Below are 24,621 nucleotides of genomic sequence, written 5' to 3'. Positions count from 1 at the left end.
CGCCGCTGACCCTCCCTATCTGCCCTCAGGTGAAGGCTGCCCTCTCTGACCGCCGCTGACCCTCCCTATCTGCCCTCAGGTGAAGGCTGCCCTCTCTGACCGCCGCTAACCCACCCTATCTGCCCACAGGTGAAGGCTGCCCTCTCTGACCGCCGCTGACCCTCCCTATCTGCCCTCAGGTGAAGGCTGCCCTCTCTGACCGCCGCTGACCCTCCCTATCTGCCCTCAGGTGAAGGCTGCCCTCTCTGACCGCCGCTGACCCTCCCTATCTGCCCTCTCTGACCGCCGCTGACCCTCCCTATCTGCCCACAGGTGAAGGCCACGGACGGCGGCTCGCCGGCCAAGTCCTCCGTGACGCGCGTGCTGCTGGACGTGCTGCCGGAGCAGCCGGCGGCGCCGTACCCGCCGCGCGTGATGCTGCCCTCGGAGACGGTGCAGGTGTTCGAGACGGAGCCGGTTGGACATCTGGTGCAGTTCGCGGCGGCCAACACCACCGTCCTCTTCAGCATTGTCGGTGAGAAACGGAGGATGGAGAGGGGAGGGGAGGTGGGAAGAGATGGGAGGAAGGATTGGATAGCAGAGAGGATGAATGAAGGAGGGGTGGAGGAGAGGAGGAAGGAATTGAGAGAGGTTAGGAGAAGAGAGGAGGGGTGATGGATAAGATAGGGTGATATAGAGGAAGTTTACTGCAGGGAGAAGACGGAAAATGTTGCACTTACTATCGCAGTCAGGTTTGATCAGCTTCGTACCAGATTGGTAGCGAGCTGTTGGGTTGTTATTCACTCGCGATTGTGTTATATTCGGTGTTATGATGATCACACTGTTGTTTCCATGTTGATGAGTGCGTCCCGACCCCTCCGACTCGTTTGTATGTTTGATTGGACTGCGTCCCAGCGTGCCAGTCTCCCAGCTCGCCAGTTTCGTGCTCGGAACATGTTTGGTCAATGATGAAGCTGATTACGTCCAGGGTGCGGCCTATTGGAGCCGTATACCATCCACCGCGACTGTTCCAATCAAGTTCGCGCTGCCTGTTCTGATGAGTAGTCGGGCTGCGCTACATGAAGTTTAGACATGTTCTTATCAGCGGCCGGGTATCGGCCATGCTTTGTTCGACACCGATCAGTGTGTGTTTAGTGTAACTCGCCGTAGAACTGGGGCGGCCGATGTTGATTTAGCAGTGCTCCACTGACGGCTGCCTGTTGATCAACGAGCGTCTAACGCGTGTGGCATTGATGCCGCTCTGCTGGGCGGTAGGTCAGGGATTCACCACTGCTCGCTGGGGGTCAAACCCCGCCCCTCGCGGTCTGACAAGGCCGGTCGACGGTCGGGACGGCGGAGATCAAAAGGTCGAGCCAGCGCGGACACTGCACACAGGCAAGTGTGCGTAAACAGCGCTGATTGGGTCCGTTTAATGCAGCAGGGTCGTTTCTGTCGGCTATGTTGGTCGCGGAAATCAGATGGGCGCCGGTGTTGGACGTGAGGACCTTCTGCGGTCGAGTCTGAACTGAAGTGTGTTGTGTGACCGCGGCTAGCTGCATTATTGAAGAAGTTGCTATGGTTAGTCACCGACTGCCTGATATGGCTGATCTTGGAAAATGTGACAGTGCTGCAAGGACGTAAACAATCGCTTGTTTTCGTGTCATGAAGGAATGCAACACAGGAGCGGGCTTTGTCGAAGCAGGACACGAATGAGTGTTATCAAAGACTACGTGGAATGACCATCAGAAGAAATAGCGATTCCTGCATTCCAAATATAATGGAAGCTGCTCCGTAACCGAAGGTTTGTTGTCAATAGTTAAAACACTATTCTTTAGAATTGTGTTTTTTCTATTGAAAAACAAATCTGAGTTCCCTGACAATTGGGCAAAAGCTGCCTGAGATCAGTAATCCGTTACTTTCTGGTTACCTTTAGCTCTTCTCTCAACTCGTTATTTCTGGCTTATCAGTCGGTCAGTTTCTGTCATCGCCTCAGTCCGTCGGTCTGCCAGTCTGTCATTTACCGGTCAGTAAATCCCTGCCTCGTCTGTCATTTCGCTATCGCTCGTGTGCTGACCATATGTCGGTGTTTTGACGTCCCTCCGTACCTCATCTCGCCCACCCGTCATCCCTCTAGCAGACCGATTAGAACCCGTTCCATCATCTCAGCGGCCCACCGACAGATCTGTCAACCTGTCCATCGCTCCTCCGAGGCCGTTAGTGCTGCTCTCCTTCGCCAGTGGCGAGTCGGGAGTCGTGTTTCACTAGCCATGAGCAGTGAACAGTCTCCTGTCTCTGCTGTCTTTTGTCTGCTGCCGGCAATGCAGACTCCCTCGAGCCCTCGAGACTCGCGGCCCCTAAGGAGCCGGCGCTATGTCTGAACCGAGCAGAAGCCAGCGGCGAAAATGGTCCACTCGGTTGTGACATGGTTTGGAGATATCCAATGAAATTGTAGGCGGTAGATGACAGTGGATGGGTCTGTCGTGCTTTCAGAAGACACGTGGAAATGGAAGGAGGATTTGTGTTTTACATATCAGTGGTCTATTTTAATAATCCAACACACGTACTGTTTTGCTGTGAGGTTGAAAGGGAAGCCTTCTGAAGCTACATCTCGCCATTTTCCGTCATCGTTTGCCGTTTTTGCTGACGGGCCTCGGGGAGTTTCCGCCATGAATGAAGAGTCAGTTGACTCTGTCACATAGGTGTAGCAACGTATCTCTTTGGTGAAGGATACCTTTCACCAAAGTTTTAGATTGGTGAAGGATCCTTCACCAATCTTGAGCAATGCAGGTGAGGGTCTTCACCAATGCTGAAACGACTGGGTTCGACGGTCGATCTAATGTTAAAAAGAAAAGAAAAGCAATGCCGAATGGGATGAACAAAAAGGCTAAAACGGCAACAGGTACCCAATTACCCCATCCTTTCAGTTATGAAGCGTTATGCCCACCTTTTTCACAATTCACGCCATTTAATAAATGATAGGTAATATATAGGGGAAGTTGGGGGAACGCCGAATACTTTTTTCTGACGCCCGTAGCACGCAAGGTAGACAACATAAGCTATTCTTGTTGGCGTCATTCGAGAGGCCAGTCTTTTGCCTTTCAAACATACCAGGCGCATTTGATGAATTCGCATACCGTTAAGCGCGCAAACTAAAAATATCAAAGAAGTGACTTTTTCGGCGTTGCCCCGGACTGCGGGGAAAGCCGAAAATGGGAGAAATGATCTATGGGGAATGCCGGCATTGATGTTTTGCCACTTTATCTCAAACTTTATCCTGAATTTATCAAATCTGACACGCGTTTTAAGAGCTTGGGGACGCTTGGTGCACACTGGAAGTTATAATTGTGTGATATAATAAGAAAATGCCAGGTAAATAATTCCTTATAAGTAACAGGCCGTTGTGTCGGTTGAAAGTGCAATTTGTGTGATTAAAAATTCGCGTTGCTATTCTACAGCAGTAAAGTCCACTTAGCGTGCTTTAACGTGCGTAATTGCACGTTTTCGGCATTACCCCAGCCAGCCATACTTTCATTTGCAGGCCCATAACTTTTCAACGTGCCGTATAAATTTCAAATAGGCAGCACACTTATGCAAAGACATGCTGAAGATTACTTGACCGAATTGGCCAGACAAACGGTAGCATAATAAGTAAGAAATGCAGCTTCAAAGGCGCATGTAGTACAAGGAACGCGTACCTTGAAAACGCTCTTGGCGCCCTCACAGCCGAAGTATTCCGAATGACGACTCGTAACAAACATGCGATAATTGTAGTCACTTAAGCTTCAGAGCATCACTGACAGGTGGCATCCATGTCTTACGGTTTTCGAAATATCTCGAATTTCGGCTTTGCCCCAACTCCGGCATTGCCCCAACTTCCCCTACCAGTAAAACGCCTTTTGGGCGAAGAACGAGCGAGCGAGATAGTGAGCCCTGCACGTGCGGAAGGGCGAGAGGGTACTTCCAACGGGCATGTGCAAAGCACCCTTTTAACCGGTCGCTAGCGGTGTGCCAAATTTGAACGCAGTCGGCCCAGCCGTTCCTGAGATCTGGAAGCGGCATTCTGCACGTGCGCACGTGCAAACGGGGTCCAAAATGACTTTTGCACGGCACCCTACTAACCGGTCCCCAACCGTGTACCAAATTTGAGCGCAATCGGCCCAGCCGTTCTCGAGATCTGGAAACGCCCCCTGCACGTGCGCACGTGCAGTTAGCACCCTAACCGCAACACATGGGAATGCGTTGTCTGGTGGGTGCTTACTTGTATGCCAAGTTTCAGCGAAATCGCCCCAGTAATTACCGAGTTACTGAAATGGGAACAAATTTGGCACCTCTTCTTTTTGTATTTTGCACGTGCAGTGGGGGTCACTCACATAGATCAAGAGTATCCGACCTTTGGTAGAACGGATGCAGCTACCCTATAGAAATTACCGCAAGACAATCGCTCAAGCCGCTGCTGAGATATGGGCCTCTCAAAATCATTACTTTTGCAAAACTGCTTGAACACCCTTGACTTTTCACGTGGTACGTGCCACGACGGTCACTGAGATGTATCAAAAGTAGTCAATTACGGGGTAGAAGGGATGGGGTTACCCAGCAAAAAAGACCGCAAGCCAATCGGTCCAGCGGTTGCTGAGATATAAGCCTCTCAAAAGCGTTACAGGCCGGGCCGGGCCGGGCCGCTCATACTGAGATTTTTCCCTTATATTGAAAAGACTTCGCTTCGCTCGCTGCGCTCGCTCGCTCGTAAATACTGAACGAGGCCGGTGTAAATAAATTTTCAAGACCGAGGTCCTTACTGAATTTTTGAACGAGGCCGAAGGCCGAGTTCAAAAATCAGTAAGGACTGAGGCATGGATGAGATAATAATGGATTGGTGTCTTCGCAGTTTTTGGCGACATTGAGCTCAGGCCTGCCATCTAGCGGGAGAATTATCGTAAGTTAGGAGCAAGCCGAGTGAAAGCCGCTGATTAGCATTGTGACACATGGGAGTATGGTGTAGAAGCGGGCTTGTTGTGCAATTTTTTAAAAGGTTATGTCTTTATATGTCAGTAAAAGCGAAGAAATTAATAGATTTATGTGCAGGGTCAGTAATAAGATAAGCAGTTCCATGTTATTTCCTCATTAAATCGTGAAACAGGGAGTTATTGGAGACTTCGCCAGCACGTGTCGTTTTCGCTATTTTTCACAACAGTCTTTACTTGGCCTAAATCAAACAAATTGTCCGATCAAAGAACAAAACAAACGTTAAGTACTATCTATAAGTCTAATGAAAAAGTTGAACGGAATTGCTAACGTCATTGCCGCTCAATATGTCATTCAAGACGCTCTATGAAAAAGACCCAGCCAGTGCTGCGTAGTCGATGAAATTTCAGTGACTTTGGCTCCAACTCCGATTCTGGTATCCAAATATCGACTCCGACTCCTCCGGGCAGAACTGTCGATTCACACAGACTCCGACTCTGACTCCGACTCAGCAGCCCTGGTAAGTCTGTGGAGTCGATGACTTTTCGGTGACGTTCGACTCATACTCCGACTAAAGCTTTTAAAAATCAACCGACTCCGAGTCGGAACTGAACCGCTGGCTCTGACTACAACTCCGCAGCCCTGGCCCAAGATAGCCGCCTAAAACAACTTTGATTCGTGATCTTCTTCGTACATTGTTAATGTTATTTTAAACAAGGGGTAGAAAAGGGAGACGAAGCCTTCACAAACAAGGATCTCCTGTTGCGGATCAATCAGCTGCTGGAACAGAAAGGCATAAACACCACGCATCTCAGTTCAACGGTTTCCTAACGACTCTGCACCAATGTAAGCACTGATCAATGCAGTGCGAGCATCGATGTGACATTTGTGTACCAAGTTTGAGTGTTATCCGCCCAGCCGTTCTTGAGATATGGAAGCGGCACCCCGCACGTGCGCACGTGCAGTAGCACCCTCATAGTGACTCATGGAACTGCATTGGCCACTGGGTGCATAACTATTGACGAAGTTTAACTGTAAGGGGCCCAGCCATTGCGGAGTTACTTTATGTGGAGCAATTGCGATACCCCTAACTTGGCACGTGGCACGTACCGTAACAACCAGTATAACGCCTTATGGGGCGACTAACGGAGCGAGCGAGAGGGTGGGCCTTGCACGTGCGAAATTTCGAGGGGGTACCTCCAACTGACTTGTGCACGGCACCCTACTAACCGGTCTCTAGCGATGTGCCAAATTTGAGCACAATCGGCCCAGCCGTTCTAGAGATCTGGAAGCGGCACCCTGCACGTGCGCACGTGCAAAATGGGTCCCAGACTCCCAACTGACTTGTGCACGGCACCCTTCTAACTGGTCCCTAACCGTGTACCAAATTTGAGCGCCATCGGTCCAGCCGTTCTCGAGATCTGGAAACGACCCCTGCACGTGCGCACGTGCAGCAGCACCCCAACCCTAACACATGCAGATGAATTATCTGATGGAGACCTAACTGTGTACCGAGTTTCAATTCAATCGGCCCAGCCGTTGTGCCGTTATTGAGGCTGCAATTTTGGGGGTTCTTAAAAAATGTCCAACTTTACCACGCGCCACGTGCAGTGGTTGGCAAGAACGCATGGTGGCCATCACACCACAGAACTTTTACGTCCAAGTGACATTCAGTAAAGAAGACCGCTTGTCAATCGGATGTCCAGTTCCTAAGATATTAGCTTTTGAAGAGCGTCCCCACGGCCGGCCGGCCGGCCGCTCATACTCAGAAATTTCCGTTATTCTACGTAAGACTCCGCTCGCTTCGCTCGCTCCGTAATTAACTAAGATGAAGAAAATCGAGCGAAATTCGGAGAAGTAGGAATAAGCCTACCAAATATGTATGACATATTGCCAAACTGCTGTACCATTGTGAGTAAATGACCATTGAAAAGGTCGTACAAGCCGATGGGACTGGGCGTTTCAATACACACCGTCTTACGCATTTTATTTTCGTTATTACCTAAAGGCTGCTTGACATTTTTGGCTTTCAAGCATTTAAGACATTTTTTATCGGCTCAAGTCCAGTAATATTACCTCCAACTCGTGGGAATATGCACTTCAAGCCAACTAACACACCACACCCACGTGTGTCATAATGCTGAGAGATAGCGTTCACTCGGCTAGCTCCTAACTTACGATAATTCTCTCGCTAGATGGCAGGCCTGATCCCAATGTCGCGGATCCCAATGTTAATTTCCACGAGACACCAATCCAGTGTTATATCATCCATGACTGAGGTCTTGACAATTTATCACCGGTCGAGTTTGGTATGTATTTTACTGTATGCCAACGATAAAACAATTGTCTAGACCGAAGCTCTTAGCGGTTTTTTGAACGAGGCCATCCCAAAATGTTGACTTGGTAATGCATTTTTGACCGTGGTCACTTTGCTTACACCAGTTATTACCACACCCCTCTGGCTAATGTATTTGAATAGGCCAGGCATACAGTAAAGCCGAAAACTGTATTGAAGTTGGTAAACGTGTAAATGTGTCTCAGTAAATGCCGTGAATATCTAAATAAATTGGCTTGTTTTTACTCGTGGGAAAGTTGTAAGACTTTGGTCACGAAAAAATGCAGTGGAGCATACCTTTAGGTTCCAAAGGTATGCTTGGATGGTGGATACCTTTGGTAGGTATCCAAAGGTATGCTTGGATACCTAAAAATTCAATTTTAGGCATGTACTGAAAAGTTGACGTTAATTAGATGATAATGGCGTGAGACATTTGCGAGAAAAAAAAACAGGAGTTGGCGAAATCCCCCCCCCCTCCACTGCGGTAAGGTCCTGCACCCTCTCCGAAGGTTCAGGTGACATCCTTCACCAATATTTTTGGCGCTCCTACACCCATGCTCTGTCATGCATCACAGTCTCGACTGGCTCCGGATGGAATAGTGAACCCCCATTTGTCACGTGTATGGTTGGCCCGGGACCGGCGTCGGCACTCTGTCTGGTATCGACCCTCTGTGAGCTGTCATTAATTCACGGCGACCTCCAACTTGGACCGCCAGCAGCGGACCGATGACGTCACTGTTCGGTCCGATGACGTCATGTCTCTGTATTTCAGGCGGGAACACGGGCGGCAGCTTTAGCGTGAACAGTCCGGGAGGCATCGTGATCGCGCGGCCGCTGGACTGGGAGACGACGCCGGAGTACACGCTGAACATCTCGGCCACGGACGGACACCACGTCATCTATACGCCGGTAAGGGAGTAGTGGAGGGAGTAGTTGGGGGTAAGTTAGTCAACAAAGCAGAGTTTTCTACGAGACCAGTGGCGCATCTACACGCCGGTAAGGGAGTAGTGGAGGGAGTAGTTGGGGGTAAGTAAGTCAACAAAGCAGGGTAAACTACAAGAAACCTGCGGCGAGTGATGAAAGAAAGGTGAAAGATGAAAGACTGGATTTGAGAGTAATGTGGGTATGAGACTAGACATAGCATGGGTTGAGCTCTAGATGTGCGTCAATATGAGAGTTTTCGGCGGGAAACGGATGGACAAAGAGTTAGCTGACAGCCGATGGATGGCAGGAGCTGATGATGTTGCTTAAATTGCGTCATGGAAACATGCTTACCTTAAATTGTGTCATAGAAACATACATGGGAATGCAGTTGGCGCAAAGGAGTTTCGTTGTTATGACTTACTTTCCAGCGGGTAGCAATATTACTTATCATCAATACGAACTTTACGGCATCATTAATGCCACATTTGCATGACATTACCATCGTCACTTGATGTCACTGTGGTGCCTGTTTATTTCGGTAATGCCACTATCAATAAATGTGGTCAGTTAATCACCTCTGGCCGACATTACCTCGGTGGACATTACAACGTTCGATGTACTGTAACATGATTGATAGTATTCCACACAAGTAACGGTGTTGCCTTGCTGCCCGGCCCCTGCCGCATTAAGGGTAATTAACAGTCGTTTGACATTATCGTAGACCCCCCAGTGTAACAGTTGCAGTGCTCACAATAATAGTAGAGTAATCAGCCGGTCTCGTGGGTCCAACCGTCAATTGAGCGTGATTTCTATTGAAACGGATCACGCCATTCCGTAGATGTATGGCATCACGAGGAAATGGCTCCGCAGTGGACCGAACCCGGCTGCATGACATTTCTCCACTAATAACTTGTTGAGCGAATTGGCTGCTGGGCTATTAGGGGGAAATTGCTTTGATCACAATGTAGCCGTTAGTTTGAATTGGCCTCGGCTGTGCGACTGAGCCGGTTTCAATGTCGCCTAATGCGCTATTGACGCCGTGGTCTGACTACTGATGGACAGTTAAGGGCCTTATCATCGAGTTCTAATGCATGGACGGAGGCGCGGCGCTGCTCTGCTCTGCTCGGTGTGATTGCCGGTGCCGAGAGGCGGCTCAGTTGACCCGCTGTGCCCGGCTCTCTCGGGCAGTGGTGAGACGACAGCCTGGTGGTTCCATTGTTCCATTAGCCGGACGCGGCCCCGGCCTGACCCAGTTCGATAGGAGGTGCAGCCTCACAGCCAGCAGACACAGGTCACAGGGTGGACCGAACTTGACCACGTGCCGAGCGACAGGGCTGATAGTCAAACGAGGCGCACTTGTCAACAACTCTGGGCAGCCCTCTCACCGATGTGTTGTGGGTTATGTGGCTGGTTTATCGTCTTGGAATGGTGCGCTAAAGTGGATGTTTTCCTCCCACCGAAATATGTTTATTGATTGATGCTATTGCCAGTTTCCCTGAAGCAACCGAAGCTGTCTCGGTCACGTCTTTCTCGAGTTGGCGATAAATCTATAATGAACGGTTTGGGAAGCTTTTTTGTCGAAATAGCCTTTTTTCGACGCACTCCTGCGAAACTTGATTTACCACTCCATTCACGACTGATTGGATTTAAAGCTGCGATGCGACGAACGTGCTTCGGATTAAGTTGTTCCATTCCTTGCTCGCATCGAGCGACGTCGCGCATTTGACAGCGTCGAAACGTCCGCTCAAAGCTGCTTCTTCAAAGCTTGTTGCCCTTCATCTTGTAACCCGTTTAGTTCACAGTTCAGGGCCCAGCAGCTTCACAAGCGACTTCCTAGAAACATGTGTGACAAGGTTTTCCGTAGAATGTCGATATATCATTGGTGACAAGCATCATCTCAGTCGCGGCGAATCCCGTGACCCATCAATGAGACGTTGCGTTTTGCTCCACGACACTTCTTACTTACTTTGCCTAAATATCTCACTCAGGTCAACTCTCCTCTCCTCTCCGTTGTCACCTTTTCCACTGGCCCTGCTCCCTGCCGCTGACGGCTGTCCCGCCCCTTCCCGACCCGCGGTGTATTCTCCCGGAGCCTCTCCGACGTCCGGTCGGTCCGGAGTTCACCATAGGCGACCGACGACCTCACTCTTGTCAGCCTGTCCGTCCTCTGAGTGATGAGGAACCTGACCGACAGCCACGGTAGACTGACCTCACACCCTGAGAGGAGAGGCGGGCCCTGTTCAGACCGACCCGTGCGTGCTGCTGACGCTCGGTAGCTCATGTGGGCGGCGCCGGCTGGCCGGTCAGTGGGTGTCGGATATTCTCGGCTAGCACGTGAGGCGAATTTCCAGTCCTGCCGAGTGGCTGTGTGTGATGATTGAGCTGTAGGGCCGGGCTGGGCAGTGAGTGGTCCGGCGTTATCTGCACCGGCACACACCGCGTGGGTGTTAGAGCTGTCGGGCCCAGCCGTCCGGGAGCGGCGGCCGATGCCGCTTCCCGGTCCGTCGCCTGTCACTGAGCAGGCAGCGGCGCCGGAGGGCGCGGTCTCTGTGGAGTAACCCGGTCCGGGTCGACAGCGCTCGAAAGGCCACTGTCTGTCGGGGCCGCTGTAGCCACCGACTCTGCCGGCGGCCCAGGTGTCACCGGCGGATCAGCCCAGAGCTGGCGGACTCGGCCGGAAGGTCAGCGCTGCTGCCGCCGCCGGCCCGCGGAAGGTCAGGTGTCGCCTCGCGCCAGGTAATGGTGCGATGAGCGCCACCAGCCGCGCCCAGACGCCAACGGTAGAGCCCGCCCGGCCGGCGCTAATGCCTCGTGAGCGATGGGCGGTCCGGGCGGGGCCGGGATTTCGAGGTTAGGATGTAAGGAATGTGTCATTCTGCGGTGATGTGATCTGATCTTCCTGGAATTTCGACCAACCTTTGCGCCCGTTGTGTCGGTCAGGGCGCAGTTTGGTTAAAATTGAATAGGTGCTTCAAGTGAGGCCGCCGTAAATCTCCAGCAATACCATGATTTTCTCATAACCTGCGGCCAGCTTAACATTTCATTCAATCTCTATAATTTGCCACGTTATTTCTGTAGCGAGTGGACGCTCGGTGGGCGGTGTTATTTCTCCGTAAATCAATTTAGCATCAGCCACCGTCCGAGCGCCGGACGCTCGTATTTTAGCCTCTGCCCTGGGGCACTCTGGGTATAAATCCAAACCACCGCCCTTCGACCGGGCGATCCGAACCCCGCAGCGCCTCCACGGCCAACTAATTCGATGTTATCATTCGCCCGGCGTGCGCTGCCGTGTGGGGGTGTAGGTAGGCGCTGTGGCCGGCTCCGGGTAGCGACAAATTGCCAGGGGGATGGGCGGGGAGGTGGGAGTGTGATTCGTTGGGGAAGGTTTTTGGGACGTTTTATGTGGTTAGTTAGGGAGTACAGCTGAGCGATGCGCTTCGTGAGATGTTTTTACAGTGGGGAAATATCTGAAGGGCTTTATCCGGCGTTTATGATGAGGTTTTCCGTGGAAAACTTTAATTACTTTCAGCATCGTCAGCAGCATTATCGTTATCTTCGTCGGACTCATAATGAAGCCGAAAGGCATGAAAATGGCGGTGTTTCAGGAAACCTTAACTCCATTGTAAACCTACACCACAATGAACCATTCTGAGCTAACAGCTAGCAAGACTATGTAGCATTGTACTTCGCACATTCTTATCCATTGTGTTTCTGTGAATTACAATCTCATCTGTACCGCCCAGTGCGCCCCGCCGACTGACCCCTCCCCCTCCCCTCCCTCAGCTCCACATCTCTGTGATGGACCTGAACGACCGCGAGCCGACCCTGAGCCAGCGGCTGTACTCGGTGAACGTCTCGGAGGCTGCCGAGCCGGGCCGGCGGCTGGTCAGTGTGGCCGCCCACGATCCGGACGGCGAGGCCACGCTCTACTACGGCCTGGAGGCGGCGCAGAGCGAGCGCTCCCTGCAGCTGTTTGCCATCGACTCGCTGAGCGGACGAGTCACCGTGGCCGAGCGACTCGACAGGTCAGTGGGGGGGGGGGGGGGGAGGGGGACGAGTCACCGTGGCAGAGCGCCTCGACAGGTCAGTGGGGGGGGGGGGACGAGTCACCGTGGCCGAGCGACTCGACAGGTCAGTGGGGGGGGGGGGGGGACGAGTCACCGTGGCCGAGCGACTCGACAGTTCAGTTGGGGTGGGGGGGGGGGGGGACGTATGTGTATGTCGGGGTGACCTACCATTTCCCTTACCATAGTGTGGGCTGTGATCCGGGCTGTCCAATACCAACCAGCATACATAGTTTCAGAAGTCAAGGGCTTCAATCCAACCACACTTATTTTCAGATTTCAGAGCTCAAGGTCTTCAGTCTACACTGGGCCGACCATCACACCATACCGCTATCACTGTCCTGACCACTTCTTACCACCTCACTTACAGTCACTGACAGCATTGTTAGTTGTTACAGGGCTGTGGTTTGTGGGCGTATTGAGGCTTGTTAAGCTCATGCCGTGTTGTTGGTTTTACTTCTCGTTGATTGGACTCACACTGGTGGCTGTTGAAATCAGACTATAAAACTGAGATAAAAACAGCGAACATACATCAGGAGCGCACGTCTTGTTAGCTCGTCATCACGAGCTGTAATCCCGGCTCCCGCTCTAGGATTTTTCCTCGTCACAGCAACGATCGGGGTAAGACGTGCCTGATCAGGTTATTTTCGGCTCCCTGTTACCTGTCCCTACCTTCAGTGGCAATGAACTGAGGGTTATTGACCCGTAAATCAGGGGGACTTAGGCCTGTGATGGACCAGGGCCTGTTACCGGCGGTTCTTCGTTCGTTTGCATCCTTTTCCTGGAAACATGTCAAGAAAGTTGTTTGTCAACCTCAAAGGAACAGGAAAGTAGGCAGTAAGAAGACTGTGAGCTTTTGTGATGCAGTCAAAGTTGACTGAAAGTTGAAGAATGTTTACCATCTATTTTATTGCGAATGTTTCGAAAAGTTGCCGCTGTATCATCAACGTTTGCACGAATATGTCATCCTTCATTGCCTCCATTGTCTTTTATGTCGAACTATTTTTTTACCATATCGGACAAAAAAAACGCATGAAAGCATGCAACTCCACTCCTCTGTGGCAACTCTGACCTCCTCCTCCCCTCTCTCCATTACAGAGAGACGGAGCACGAGCACGTGCTGACGGTCTCAGTGCGCGACCAGGGCACGCCGGCGCGGCGCGACTACGCCCGGCTGCTGATCCACGTGACCGACGAGAACGACCACGGTCCGACGTTCCTCAGCGACCTGGTGGTGGGCCAGGTGCCCGAGACTGCTGCCGAGGGCACCCAGGTGGTCACCGTGCTGGCCACGGACCGCGACCACGGCGAGAACGCGCGCGTCACATACTCCATACAGTCCGGTGAGTGAGGGGAGAGGAAGGATGAGAGGATAGGAAGAGAAGGGAAGACCAGGGGGTGGGGAGAGAGGGGTCTCCAATACCAGCAGCTGAGAACTTGGGCTGAGCGATCTCGCTGTTGAAGCTTATCATTGAGTAGCTGAAACTGGGGCGGGGACTGCGACCCGTCTACGAATAGCCCACTCGCCAAGCTGTGATATTGTACCGCTGCAGCATACACCTCATAAGCCGGGCTTCAGCTGGTAAATGACGACCTTTGGATCGCGTGTGAGCGTTGCCGTCGCCTCAAACGCCCCGTTATTGTATCCCGAATCCTGATAGGGACTGCCACCTCTGCGCCGAGTTCAGAGGTCGTTTGGGCCCACAATAGCCGCATACCAACGCCGGGTTTCCGTTCAGAGGCGACTGAGTGGTACCGGCTATGCTCGCGAGATGTGAGGTTATTTTCGGCGGGCCGCTGCGACCTGTTGATGCATGGACTCAAGTGGGGAGGTTTGCTCTCTGGGGACTAAGGCTGGGCGGCGGTTGCGTAGTCGCGTTTCGAATAGGAATAGTGTAATATTTTAGGCGGGAACGGAGGTTTACATAAGGCCGGAATAAAGTCCTGTGTTAGGTACTACCTATTGATAGAGACACTTAATCATTTACTGGTGGAGTTTGTGCAAATGCGTGTCGCGTTCAATTGAACCCTGGGTTACAAAATTGTCTTGACTTCTGACAATGTTGATCTTTAGTATTGAGACAAATTGGCCCTATCAGATGCCACACTCTAATCGCATTTCACATTGAGCCAATTGAGATGCCATTGAAGTTTCCAACCAATCTAGTCGATTATCGCTGTCACGGCTCAATAGGGTCGATGGGTGTCGGCTTATATTACCGTCACCGCCAGCTAACTGCTGATGTCATGTTGGGGGCCGTGGGGGGGGGGGGGGGTCACGTCCTGACGGGCTGTACGGCGTCACTCTGTCCTTTCAGTGTCCCGCCCGGGCCGGATGACGCCTCTGCCCCGCTCCTCTCTCTTGCCAGCTCTCTCCTGCCCTCTTCCCCGCTCTCTCCCCTGCCCCCTCCTCCCCCGCCGGGGCCTGTCGCGATAGTTTGTCGCCGACCAGCTAATTCGTCCCGACATTAACCGCGCCTGCCACGATATTGGCCGCCGCAAAGTTGGCGATGAGCCGAGTCGACAAATTACCTCCGGCGTCGCGACCGGTCGCCGCCGCCGAGCGGGCCAATCGTGTAATGGCGCCGGCGTATGACGGCCCGGTGACACTCGCAGGCGGTCAATTTCACGTCTCGGTGGCGGCCGGCGGCCCCGGCCGCGCCGTGTCACCGCCGTATCCGCGGCAACTTGCTCCGGTCGGGCGGCGGCCGTGTCTCTCCGGCCGGAAAACTGGCGGCTCTGATGGGCCTGACGCCTCCGGTGGGACCAATGGGTTATCGGCGCCGTAGTCAGGAGCGCCCAGAGCGCCCGCGTCCGGGTCAGTGGTGACGCCGACGGGTCAGCCGGTGCCGGCCTGACGTGTCGCTAATTGAGAAACTCGGCCGCTGATATTTAGTGGCGTCGTGCTGAGGCGATATCGGGATATTGGAAAGGGCGGGCATGCGTTGAGAGCGATAACTAAAAAAGTTGCATGGTCTCATCGGGGAAAGTTCAAGTCCGTTGGCCGTTAGGTATATCTGCCCCGCCCAGGTAATTTAAATGCACCGCTTGATAAGCGGTGATTCCGCAACGAATCTTGATTTGTGGCCGTGAAATATTTCACGCACCGCGCAGATTATGACCTATAAATCACAAACCTAACGACCTTGTGCCAGAAAGGCCCACCTTGTCTTTAGCCTCCCGGGAAAGAGGCGGTATCTCACTCTACTCGCCTTGTATTATCTCCAGCGCTGGATATCAACTCCCCCTTGCGTGCGGCGGTGCCATCTTTCACTTAGCGCGTGTAGCTCGCTGGCACAGACGCGCCTTTATCGTCGCCCGACGACCGGAGACTGACGATGTCTTTTTATCGACGGCGATTTGCAGCCGTGTCGTTTTTGCTGCAATGTTTCATCGGTGGATTGATTGTCGTCCCGCCGCCTCTATTGGCCCGCGGCGGCTCTGGGGTGTCCTCTTGTTCGACACAGCGCTGGCTGTCGCGCTAATTGGTCGGCGGCCAGCTACCCTTCGGCGGTCATTAATTAATTAATTAATTAATCTTGGCTGCGGGTGGACGCCGTCATGGCCGGGTGTTGGTGTGACAGCTGCTGTGACGGATGGGTGCGGGGGATGGTCTCTCTCTCTCCTCTGTGGGCTGGCTGGACTCGCTGGTGAAGTGTTGGGCTGGTGAGGTCGGTCGGCCGGTCGGGAGGGCGGGTCGGTGGTGGGTAACGCCGATCGCTGCCTCGCGTGCCGGCTGAGGACGTCGCGACCTTCGGACGGACAGAACAGGCTGGTAGAGAGGCACGCAGACAGGCAGACTGACACGACGGAGACGGACGGACAAACATGGAGATATAACCAATACACTCAGACCCAAACAGAGCACAGGGACGGAAGCTGATTCGGAAATAATACGCGCATACATATACCAACAAAGAGACATACGAACCGACAGACAGACACGGAGACAGACAGGCGCTTACCGAGATGCTTGGCACGCATGTAGCAACAAGCAGACAGTCACACAAACACTGGCAGACACGGGGGCAAATACAGATAAGACGCAGACGTGCAGACAGGTGGCTCCGACGGACAGACATGGGATGGATGACCGGCCATAGGAGATAGACCGAGAGAGGCCGGGGAAGATGGACCGGGGGATCTGCCCCAATATTATTGATGGTCGGTTAATCTTCCTGCTGGCGGCTGCATTGTATCCGGGGCCGATATGACCTCATCCGTCCTCGATCTATCGGGATAATACGGACGCTATTGTCATTCCATGTGTTCTTACAAAACACGGTTCTTATCAATGTTAATGAGACTGGCAAAAAGTGACTGTGGTCATTTTTTGTGGTTATATAGATAGGAGAAGCTATGTCAGTAATGTAATGCGTCGCGTCAGAGATGCTGCAGCCTGCATTCGCTGAGGCTGTAATATGGCGAGTGCTTTTCGTAACCTTTTGAGACCGGACACACGAGATTTGATGGAAGGCTCAGAGCCCAGGCTTCTAGAAACGAGGCTGTTTCGAGAAAACACTGATCTTAAAATCATGACCATTGAAATGTTCATCCACTTGCAACATTACTTGAGCTATATGAGTGCTGGGGATTTTACTTATCCGGGCGTGAGATGTCGCATTGCACAAATGATGTGACAATCCTTATCGTCGCTTTTCGGAATTGTAACGATAGCGTTGTTGACATACTTAAACCTCGTGAACTCTCAATAGCACTGCAAAGTCCAACTGGAAGGCTTTACAGATAAGGACCAGCACACTCGGGACATCCGGACGAGTAACCTATTTAGTCAGCAGGAACTAAGCATGCTTCGTCATACCTTCCCAACTTCCTTATGAATATTTAATATCTTAGTGCGGATATCCTTTACACACCCTTCATCGTTGTCAAAATGATGTGATGCTTTAAGATGAGCTGACTACCGTGTAAGACACCTAGGTCTTTTGAACTTTGTCCCACTCCTCACTGTGAAAGGTCCCCTTTGATTAAAGACTCTTCCTCACCGGACTCGACCTCCTCACGGCCCCACTTACCGCTGCATCTCTCCCTTCCCCAGGTAACGTGGACAACGCGTTCCGCGTGGACCCCGTGCAGGGCACGGTGGAGGTGGCCACGGCTCTGGACCGGCGCCGGACCAGCGAGTACATCTTGACCGTGCGGGCCAGCGACGCCGGCCGACCGCCGCGACATGCCGAGGTGCACGTCAACATCATCGTCACGCTGCCGGACAACGCGCCGCCTCGCTTCGAGAAGGTGAGTAGAGCCAGCTGGAGGAGGCGGCTGGGGGAGTAAGGATGGATGAATGGAGGTAGATACCGATTTGTGGATGTTTGTGGTCGTACCTGAGTTTGTGGGTCGGTGTTGGTAAGCCTGACAATGAGTGATCGTTCAAGGTCAGTGTTAATGGTTTGTGTGCGTGTGTGTCTGTACACGTATGTGCGTCCATTTACAGCTAAATCGCCGGTGTGATCGGAGCGGCCCGACTTTTGATCATATCGCCCCATTAGCATCTGTACCTATATGAGCGGCGATATGGTAGGTAGTGGAGATCTATCTGAACTTGCGGTGCGTTGGCTGGCGAACCACCTGTGGCGCGGACCGATCAGACAGTTTCGGCTGGTGGGGCTATAACCGACCGACTGCAAACTTCGGTCGAACTTCCCCCATCCCCACCCCCCACTCCCCGCCGCCGCCACCACCATTGAGTCCATTGTAATGAGATTGCTGCTCGGCCGGGCCTATTCTGTTTCCAAATGAGCGGTCACATTAAGCTCGTTTAACTAATGCTGATAGTTGGATTCGGACGGATTTCGGTCGCCAAGAGCGCCAGACGCCGGCCGGACTCAGCAGGTCACGGCCGGACAGGCGGGGCTGATTGCTAATCGATCTCTTCGCGGATAGAGCGGATTTTGTTGTCGGCGGATCTTCAGCTATTGAATGTACAATATTGACCTGTTCTGCCCTAGTTGCGTTGTGGGTTTCCCCAAGCGATGGTCTATTGTGGCTCGTGCCTGGCTTTGGAGCTTGTTAATGTCGTGCTAAATTGTCTCGTAATTCCTTACACGGTGTAGCGTTATGTAACGCTATGTTCTGTGGTGTTATGCGGCGCTGCGCTGTTCCTGGTTGGTTTCCGGCGCACCATTGTTCAATAGCAGCGCGGTGGTCGCAGTAGCGGTGCTGTCGTTTCATTTGTCGCTGGAGGGCGGCCACAATCAGTGAGCGCGGTACTCGGCACGGCGGACAGGGGAACGCTCTTACCGGACACTGTGTCGCCGGCAGTGGGACGATCGACGGGCCTGTAACCGGCTGTCGGTGCCGATTGGCGCGTCGTGTCCGTCTGGTCTGGTCGGTCTGCAGGGTGGTGAGAGGAAGGGGGTATCGGGTAGGAGAGAGAGGAAGAGACAGATAGACAGACATACATATAGACAGCAAACTGACAAGCATACTTACAGACAGGCACAGAAAGTTAGAAGGGCCGTCAGACACTCGGGCACGCAAACAGACACTCGGGCACACGCCACACGGATAGACACAGGTAGACCCACAGACAGACAAGACGTGCAGAAACAGACAGCCAGGCAGACATTTTGATCGAATACAATACATATTGTCCGCCTTAGGCGGTATACGCCCGTCCCGGAGGTCATCTCTCACCGCAGGTCGATCGGTGAGCGGCCCAGTGGGACCGTCAGGATGCTGATCACTGGTGGGCCGACTCGCCGTCCGTTTGTGTATCCGCTACCCCTCCGGGACGGAGGGAGGGCACACCACTTCCAATAATCGTCGCCCAGGGACGCGGCGGCGGCCGGCGGCTGTGTTCGTTACGGGCTCGGCGGCAGTCGATGGCACTCACTCACGGCCAGGTGTGGGAGGGAGGGAGCTGCCGGCGCGCCCTGCCGCGGCCGCGCCCCGCAGTCTGACGGCCGGTCCGCGGGTCAGGGGCAGTCTGGCACACTCCCAGTATCGGGCGCGGGGTCAATGGTGTCTGGCCGTTAGGAGGCGGCGCTAATCGGTGTTATTGCTTCGATGAATTTGAAATGAATTAATACAATTAGGCTCTGAAAGCATTGTAGGAGTAATTCGCCGTTTGTGAGACATTCAATTGCCAGTTGCTACAGGTGCTGTCCGTTACAGAACAGTAGGCTGGCTGTTTAGGCCCATTCAGTTGACAGATCGCCACTGCCTCCCTTGGTCCGCCCAGCCATTGTCTTCCTTCTCCCACCGATCTCTCGGACCTTCTATGACGTGGCCCGGGCTGGGCTGGAACGTTTGACTGACCCTCGCCCGTGCCCGAACCCATTAGCCCCACCCTGCCCGAGGTGCGGCCACGGCAGACCGGCGTGGCGTGCGCCGCCCGCCCGTTGACCTTGGCTCAGCCCGTACTTCGGCCGCCTATATGGGATGCTTCCTTGCCGATGCTGTCGGAATCATGCACGTCATGAGATTTAGGGCCGAATGAATGACGTGATTCGCGCTGGTGTTGAAAACGGCGCGGGCGGTGAGTGAGGAGCGGCTCGTTTGTTCCTGGCCGGGACGCGGAGCTTCCGCAATGGAGGGACGATGGGCCGGGAAGCCCCTGGTCGCCACAGCGCCAAGCTTCTGAGCTTCTCAGCGTCGGAGCTAAGCCTCCGAGCTAAGCCCCGAGCTGAGCTGTCGGTCGGCCGGGCCGCTGGAACAGTCAACTGACAAACTGTCGTCAACTGTGGTCCCAGAACCGCTGCGCCGCTGGTCTTACCCGATACTGGATGTCATATCCACCGCTAGAATCTCCAAACTGTACGGAAGTGTCAAACTGCTAGCCGGGCGGCAGAGACGGCCGTCTAGTGACCGTCTGTGACGGTGAACTGTGTAGCTGACTGGGCACGTTATTGGAAGTCGGTTAGTAAATCCAATCACCGGCGGCGTTAGCCTACTGGGTCGTTTCCGTTCGGGGATCAATAGCGCCCGCGGGCGGACGGACGGACGGGCAGCAGAGGATGTTTTCACCGGGCAGGTACAATGGGGGGCTCTGTCGGCGGCAGCGGACCCGGCTCGCTACCGGGGCGGCTATTTTCGGCCGCACGATCAACGGACGAGACGCGCAGGACTGGCAGAGAAATGGGACAGCCACGGGGGCTTCCGGTGCGCGGAAACTGACTGGGATTGTTCACTTCACACTTGTCAATATGCTGGTTTCCGTGGAGTTTTGTATTCATAAAGTTATCTCTGTGTTGGTCTTTAGTGTGCGCGATTGACGTTTTCTATAGTGCGTTTGGTCCCATAATGACCTTGGCTTGTTGTTTGGCCTACGGTCTGCCTCATTTTGTTATTCTGCGCTCATAGTGAATGAATTAGCCGGTTTCCGTTGGACTAGTTGCCATTCTGTGGCCGTAGAGAGCCGAGCGGCGAGAAAACGATGTTTTTGACGCCCACTTTGTGCCGTTTGTCCGTGTTTTGGCTCGTGGAGACTGCGGCGTAGAGTGATGCAGTCAGCACGTCCAAAGAAACCACATTGTGCGCCGTTTTCCTTCCTGTGAAATGAAATTATGTGCTGTGTTGGTATCGCGGGCATGCTGTTTCCATACATGTGCCCGTAGATTACAAGGTGTGACCGACTTGCTTTGTAGTGCTGAGAGGCCTTTGTTGGATGCCTCTCTCTCTCTCTCTCTCTCTCTCTCTCTCTCTCTCTCTCTCTCTCTCTCTCTCTCTCTCTCTCTCTCTCTCTCTCTCTCTCTCTCCCTCTCTCTCTCTCTCCATCTTTTATTTTTCAATCCTCTTCTCTTACCTCGTTCTCCATAGGTACGTTGAATACCAGGACAGGATACCTTCAGGACGTAAGCCGCTCAACTTACATAGTGCCTCCTAACTTTCATTATCACAAAGCCTAGCGAACCGTGGCGCTTACACGGCCTGCTTAAAACTCGGCTATTATCCATAACTGTCGCCCAGTGTACCATCTCCTACTGCAGAACGGTCATTCCACGTCCAACCATACCCACACGGTTGAGTCTCCTATCTCGTTCTTCCGTGTCTCTGGCAGGCTGAATACCACGGACTCTTTCTTTTAGTTCGCTGGTGCCTTACAGATTGAGTACATGCCACTGAGTCGCTTGTTTCTTCCTTCCGCATCTCTCACAGTCCGAGTGCCAACAAGTAAGTGGCACTCGGAGTCCTCTGTTCCTTTCTCCCGTGCCTGGTAAACTGAGTACCACTGACTGCTCTGTCCTTTTCTCCAATCTCTGGCAGACTGAGTACCACTGAATGCCCTGTGGCGCTCTCCGTTTCACTGACTCCTCTATTCTCCCCCGTTCTCCCTCCACAGGCCGAGTACGGTGCTGAGGTCGAGGAGGACTGGGAGCCGGGCACCCACGTGCTGGACGTGATGGCCCACTGTAAGACGGCGCTCATCTACCGGCTGGTCGGAGGGAATGAGGACGGCGCGTTCCTCCTCAATCCCGGCGCCGGGGTGGTGACCGTCAACGAGAGACTCGACTACGAGCGGAGGACCTGGTACAACCTCTCCATCCAGGCCGTCAGCATGGTGAGTCGAAAGGGGGATATCGTCTCCAATTAGGGCCACAAGTGTGGTGAGAAAGGACACAAGTCCCTTGGAGATATGAGAAGGGTGATGATGGGTAGGGTAGGGGAGGGGCTGGTAGCGGTAGTGTTAAAATGGTTGCTGTAAGTGGCTTACGACTCCATAAGATGCAAGCGCTGGGTCTGAGGAAGCCGTGAGCTGTATTTTCGTTACATTCTTTATCGTGGCTGTGTTTAAATATCGTTCCTATGTGCGTGTGCCTGTGTTCACTGGAATTGAGTCCCGTTTCATATAGCAAAATACATATCATGTTACATCCACTTTCTTGACATTTGCTTTTATCGTGACAACATGAGACTGGTTTTCCGGTGCTGCTACTCTCTCCTCTCTGTCTTCTCCACATCTCTTCACCGTCACCCCCCCCCCCTCCCCAGGTCGGCGAGGTGGCACACACTAGCGTCATCATCCACGTGCTGGATGTGAACGACAATGCGCCGCGACTGGAGCAGGCGTCCTACGCGGGTCGCGTGCTCGAGTCGGCGCCGGTCGGCTCGGCCGTTCTGTCCGCCACCGACGGACAGCCGCTGGTGGTCACTGCCATCGATACCGACGATAACAGCAACGGGAGACTCGAGTACAGCATCGTGGAGACGGCCGTGAGACGCTACATCAGCATCGACGCCGACTCCGGTGAGCTGGTGGGGTTGAAGAAGAGTGGGAGGGAGGTTGGAGAGAGATAGGATGGGATGGGTACGCCAAGAGATTGTTGTGGAGACGTCAAAAAGGTGTGGGAGAAACGCCGTGTGGGAAAGGAAGGAGCTTGTGCCTGAAGGTGTCTAAGTGAAAGCTGAAGCTCAACTTTTGATTAGGTGGAATGGGCTTATTGGGGGGAAAAGATCACATGTGATGATTTGGTCATATTTGGTAGATTTGCTTATATCGAAGAACGTTTCCTTGATATTACTGCGACATTATCCACCGGTGACCCACTCCCGTTGACTGACCCCTCGTGACCCCGGCAGGCGTGCTGCGGACGGCGGCGTCGCTGGACCACGAGACCCGCTCCGAGTTCGAGTTCACGGTGGACGTCTGGGACCGCGGCCGTCCGCGTCTGCAGGCCGTCCGACCGGCCCGCGTCAAAATCACCGTACTCGACGTCAACGACGAGTCCCCGCAGTTCTCCCACGCCCAGTACAACTTCACCGTGCTGACGCCCAGCTATGACGGCGTGGAAGTCGGCGTCGTCACGGCCGCCGATCCTGACACGGCGAATCTCAGGTGAGCTCAGCGGGTGCCGTGGAATGTCCGGTCGTGATACGGGGAGGTCACGATATGTGGTGTGAGGGCGCAGAAATGGGGGTCGGTGGGTCGGTGCCTTTTCCTGGTGTACCTAGGCATTATTTTCTCTGTTGATGTGGATCGTTTGCTGGTTATATGTGTTTATGGGCAAGACTGTTTGTAGAAAGAAAACATTGACTTGAGGGTCATGGTCACGACTCCAAATGCTACAAACTACGTGCCTACTTGTGGTTTGACAAACCCTCGGTCACAACTCTGCTGTGCGTCTGTCTGCTGTTCTGACTGTACCGTCTGTAACCACCCACCCCCGTCTCCGGCAGCTACTCTCTGTCCGGCGCCGACGCCTCTCTGTTCTCCCTGGACCCCGACTCGGGCTCACTGCGGGTGCTGCGGGCCGAGTCAGTGCGTCCGCTGGCCAATGTCACGGTCACCGCCTCGGACGGAGCGCACAACGCCAGCACGGCGGTGGTGGTCCGCAGCAGGGAGGTGGCCAGCAGGGGGCTGGTCTTCACCAAACAGCACTTTTACGGCGAGGTGCGCGAGAACAGCTCGCGCGTCGATATCGTCGCGTCGCTGTCGGTGCGAGGAAACCAGCTGATGGAGCACCTGGAATTCCGGATCCTCAACCCGTCGCCGTATTTTGTGAGTATGAGCTGGGGAGAGGAGAGGAGAGGGGAGAGGTGGGAGACCCGGTGAAGTGTTTCGTTAACGGCGGCCTGTGATGTTTTGTGAGAGCAGACCTGTTTGTTGGCTTTGCGTAGATTGTTTGAACAGCACGAGCTATTGAGAGCGGACAAAGCGCGTTCAAAGTTCCACAAACTGTGCTCAAAGTAAAACTTCTGTGAACTTTGGGGCCAGTGTGTCAAACTGCCTAACTAAACTCGGCTCAGTGCGTTCGCTGCTTTGGTCAACGCAACCGAGCGTCCAACTATTACAACTCCTCCGAACCCACTCGGTGTTTAACCGCCTTCTGAGTGTGTTAGATTCCCTCCGCACATTCACAGAGTGTCTCTTACCCTCTGACTCCCCCCCCCCCTACAGAGCATCACCCGCACGGCGGGCGTGGTGCGGACCACCGGTCTGGTCCTGGACCGCGAGCAGCAGGACCAGCACGTGCTGGCGGTCCAGGTCCGCAGCGACCGGGACGGACGGGTGGCTCACACCCTGCTCCACTGTACTGTGATGGATGTGAACGACAACCGACCCGTGTTCGTGGGACAGCCCTACCACGCCGTGGTGGCCGTGGACGCGTCGGCAGGAGCGCCCGTCACTAAGGTGGGGTAGAGGGGGAGGGAGAGAGAGAGAGAGAGAGAGAGAGAGAGAGAGAGAGAGAGAGAGAGAGAGAGAGAGAGAGAGAGAGAGAGAGAGAGGGAGAGAGAGAGAGGGAGGGAGGGATGGAGAAAGGGGTATTGAGTGAATGATGAAAGGTGAGGAGAGCGAGAGACTGGATGCATGTACTGCCGTGTATAAATTTGAGTCTGTAATTGGTGAGGTGTTTGCGTGCCTACGTTGTGAAGATGAAAGGAACTGGAACGGCC

At 53.6% G+C, this 24,621-nt stretch overlaps 1 protein-coding gene across 1 annotated transcript in view; it reads left to right on the top strand.

Moving 5' to 3' along the window:
- Positions 1-24,621, top strand: part of LOC122383070 (fat-like cadherin-related tumor suppressor homolog) — a 116,170-nt gene that overhangs the window by 63,428 nt on the left and 28,121 nt on the right. The window contains exons 9-18 of the mRNA XM_043369175.1: positions 313-514; positions 8,049-8,185; positions 11,984-12,225; positions 13,363-13,607; positions 17,324-17,520; positions 21,569-21,787; positions 22,219-22,474; positions 22,807-23,062; positions 23,404-23,725; positions 24,125-24,358. Coding sequence (XP_043225110.1) covers positions 313-514; positions 8,049-8,185; positions 11,984-12,225; positions 13,363-13,607; positions 17,324-17,520; positions 21,569-21,787; positions 22,219-22,474; positions 22,807-23,062; positions 23,404-23,725; positions 24,125-24,358 — 2,310 coding nt within the window. The remainder of the gene's footprint in view (positions 1-312; positions 515-8,048; positions 8,186-11,983; positions 12,226-13,362; positions 13,608-17,323; positions 17,521-21,568; positions 21,788-22,218; positions 22,475-22,806; positions 23,063-23,403; positions 23,726-24,124; positions 24,359-24,621) is intronic.

The sequence above is a fragment of the Amphibalanus amphitrite genome, unplaced genomic scaffold (assembly GCF_019059575.1).
Source record: "Amphibalanus amphitrite isolate SeventyFive unplaced genomic scaffold, NRLGWU_Aamphi_draft 000153F_arrow, whole genome shotgun sequence".
NCBI classification, from domain to species: domain Eukaryota; kingdom Metazoa; phylum Arthropoda; class Thecostraca; order Balanomorpha; family Balanidae; genus Amphibalanus; species Amphibalanus amphitrite.
This window is presented reverse-complemented; position numbering and strand designations above follow the sequence as displayed.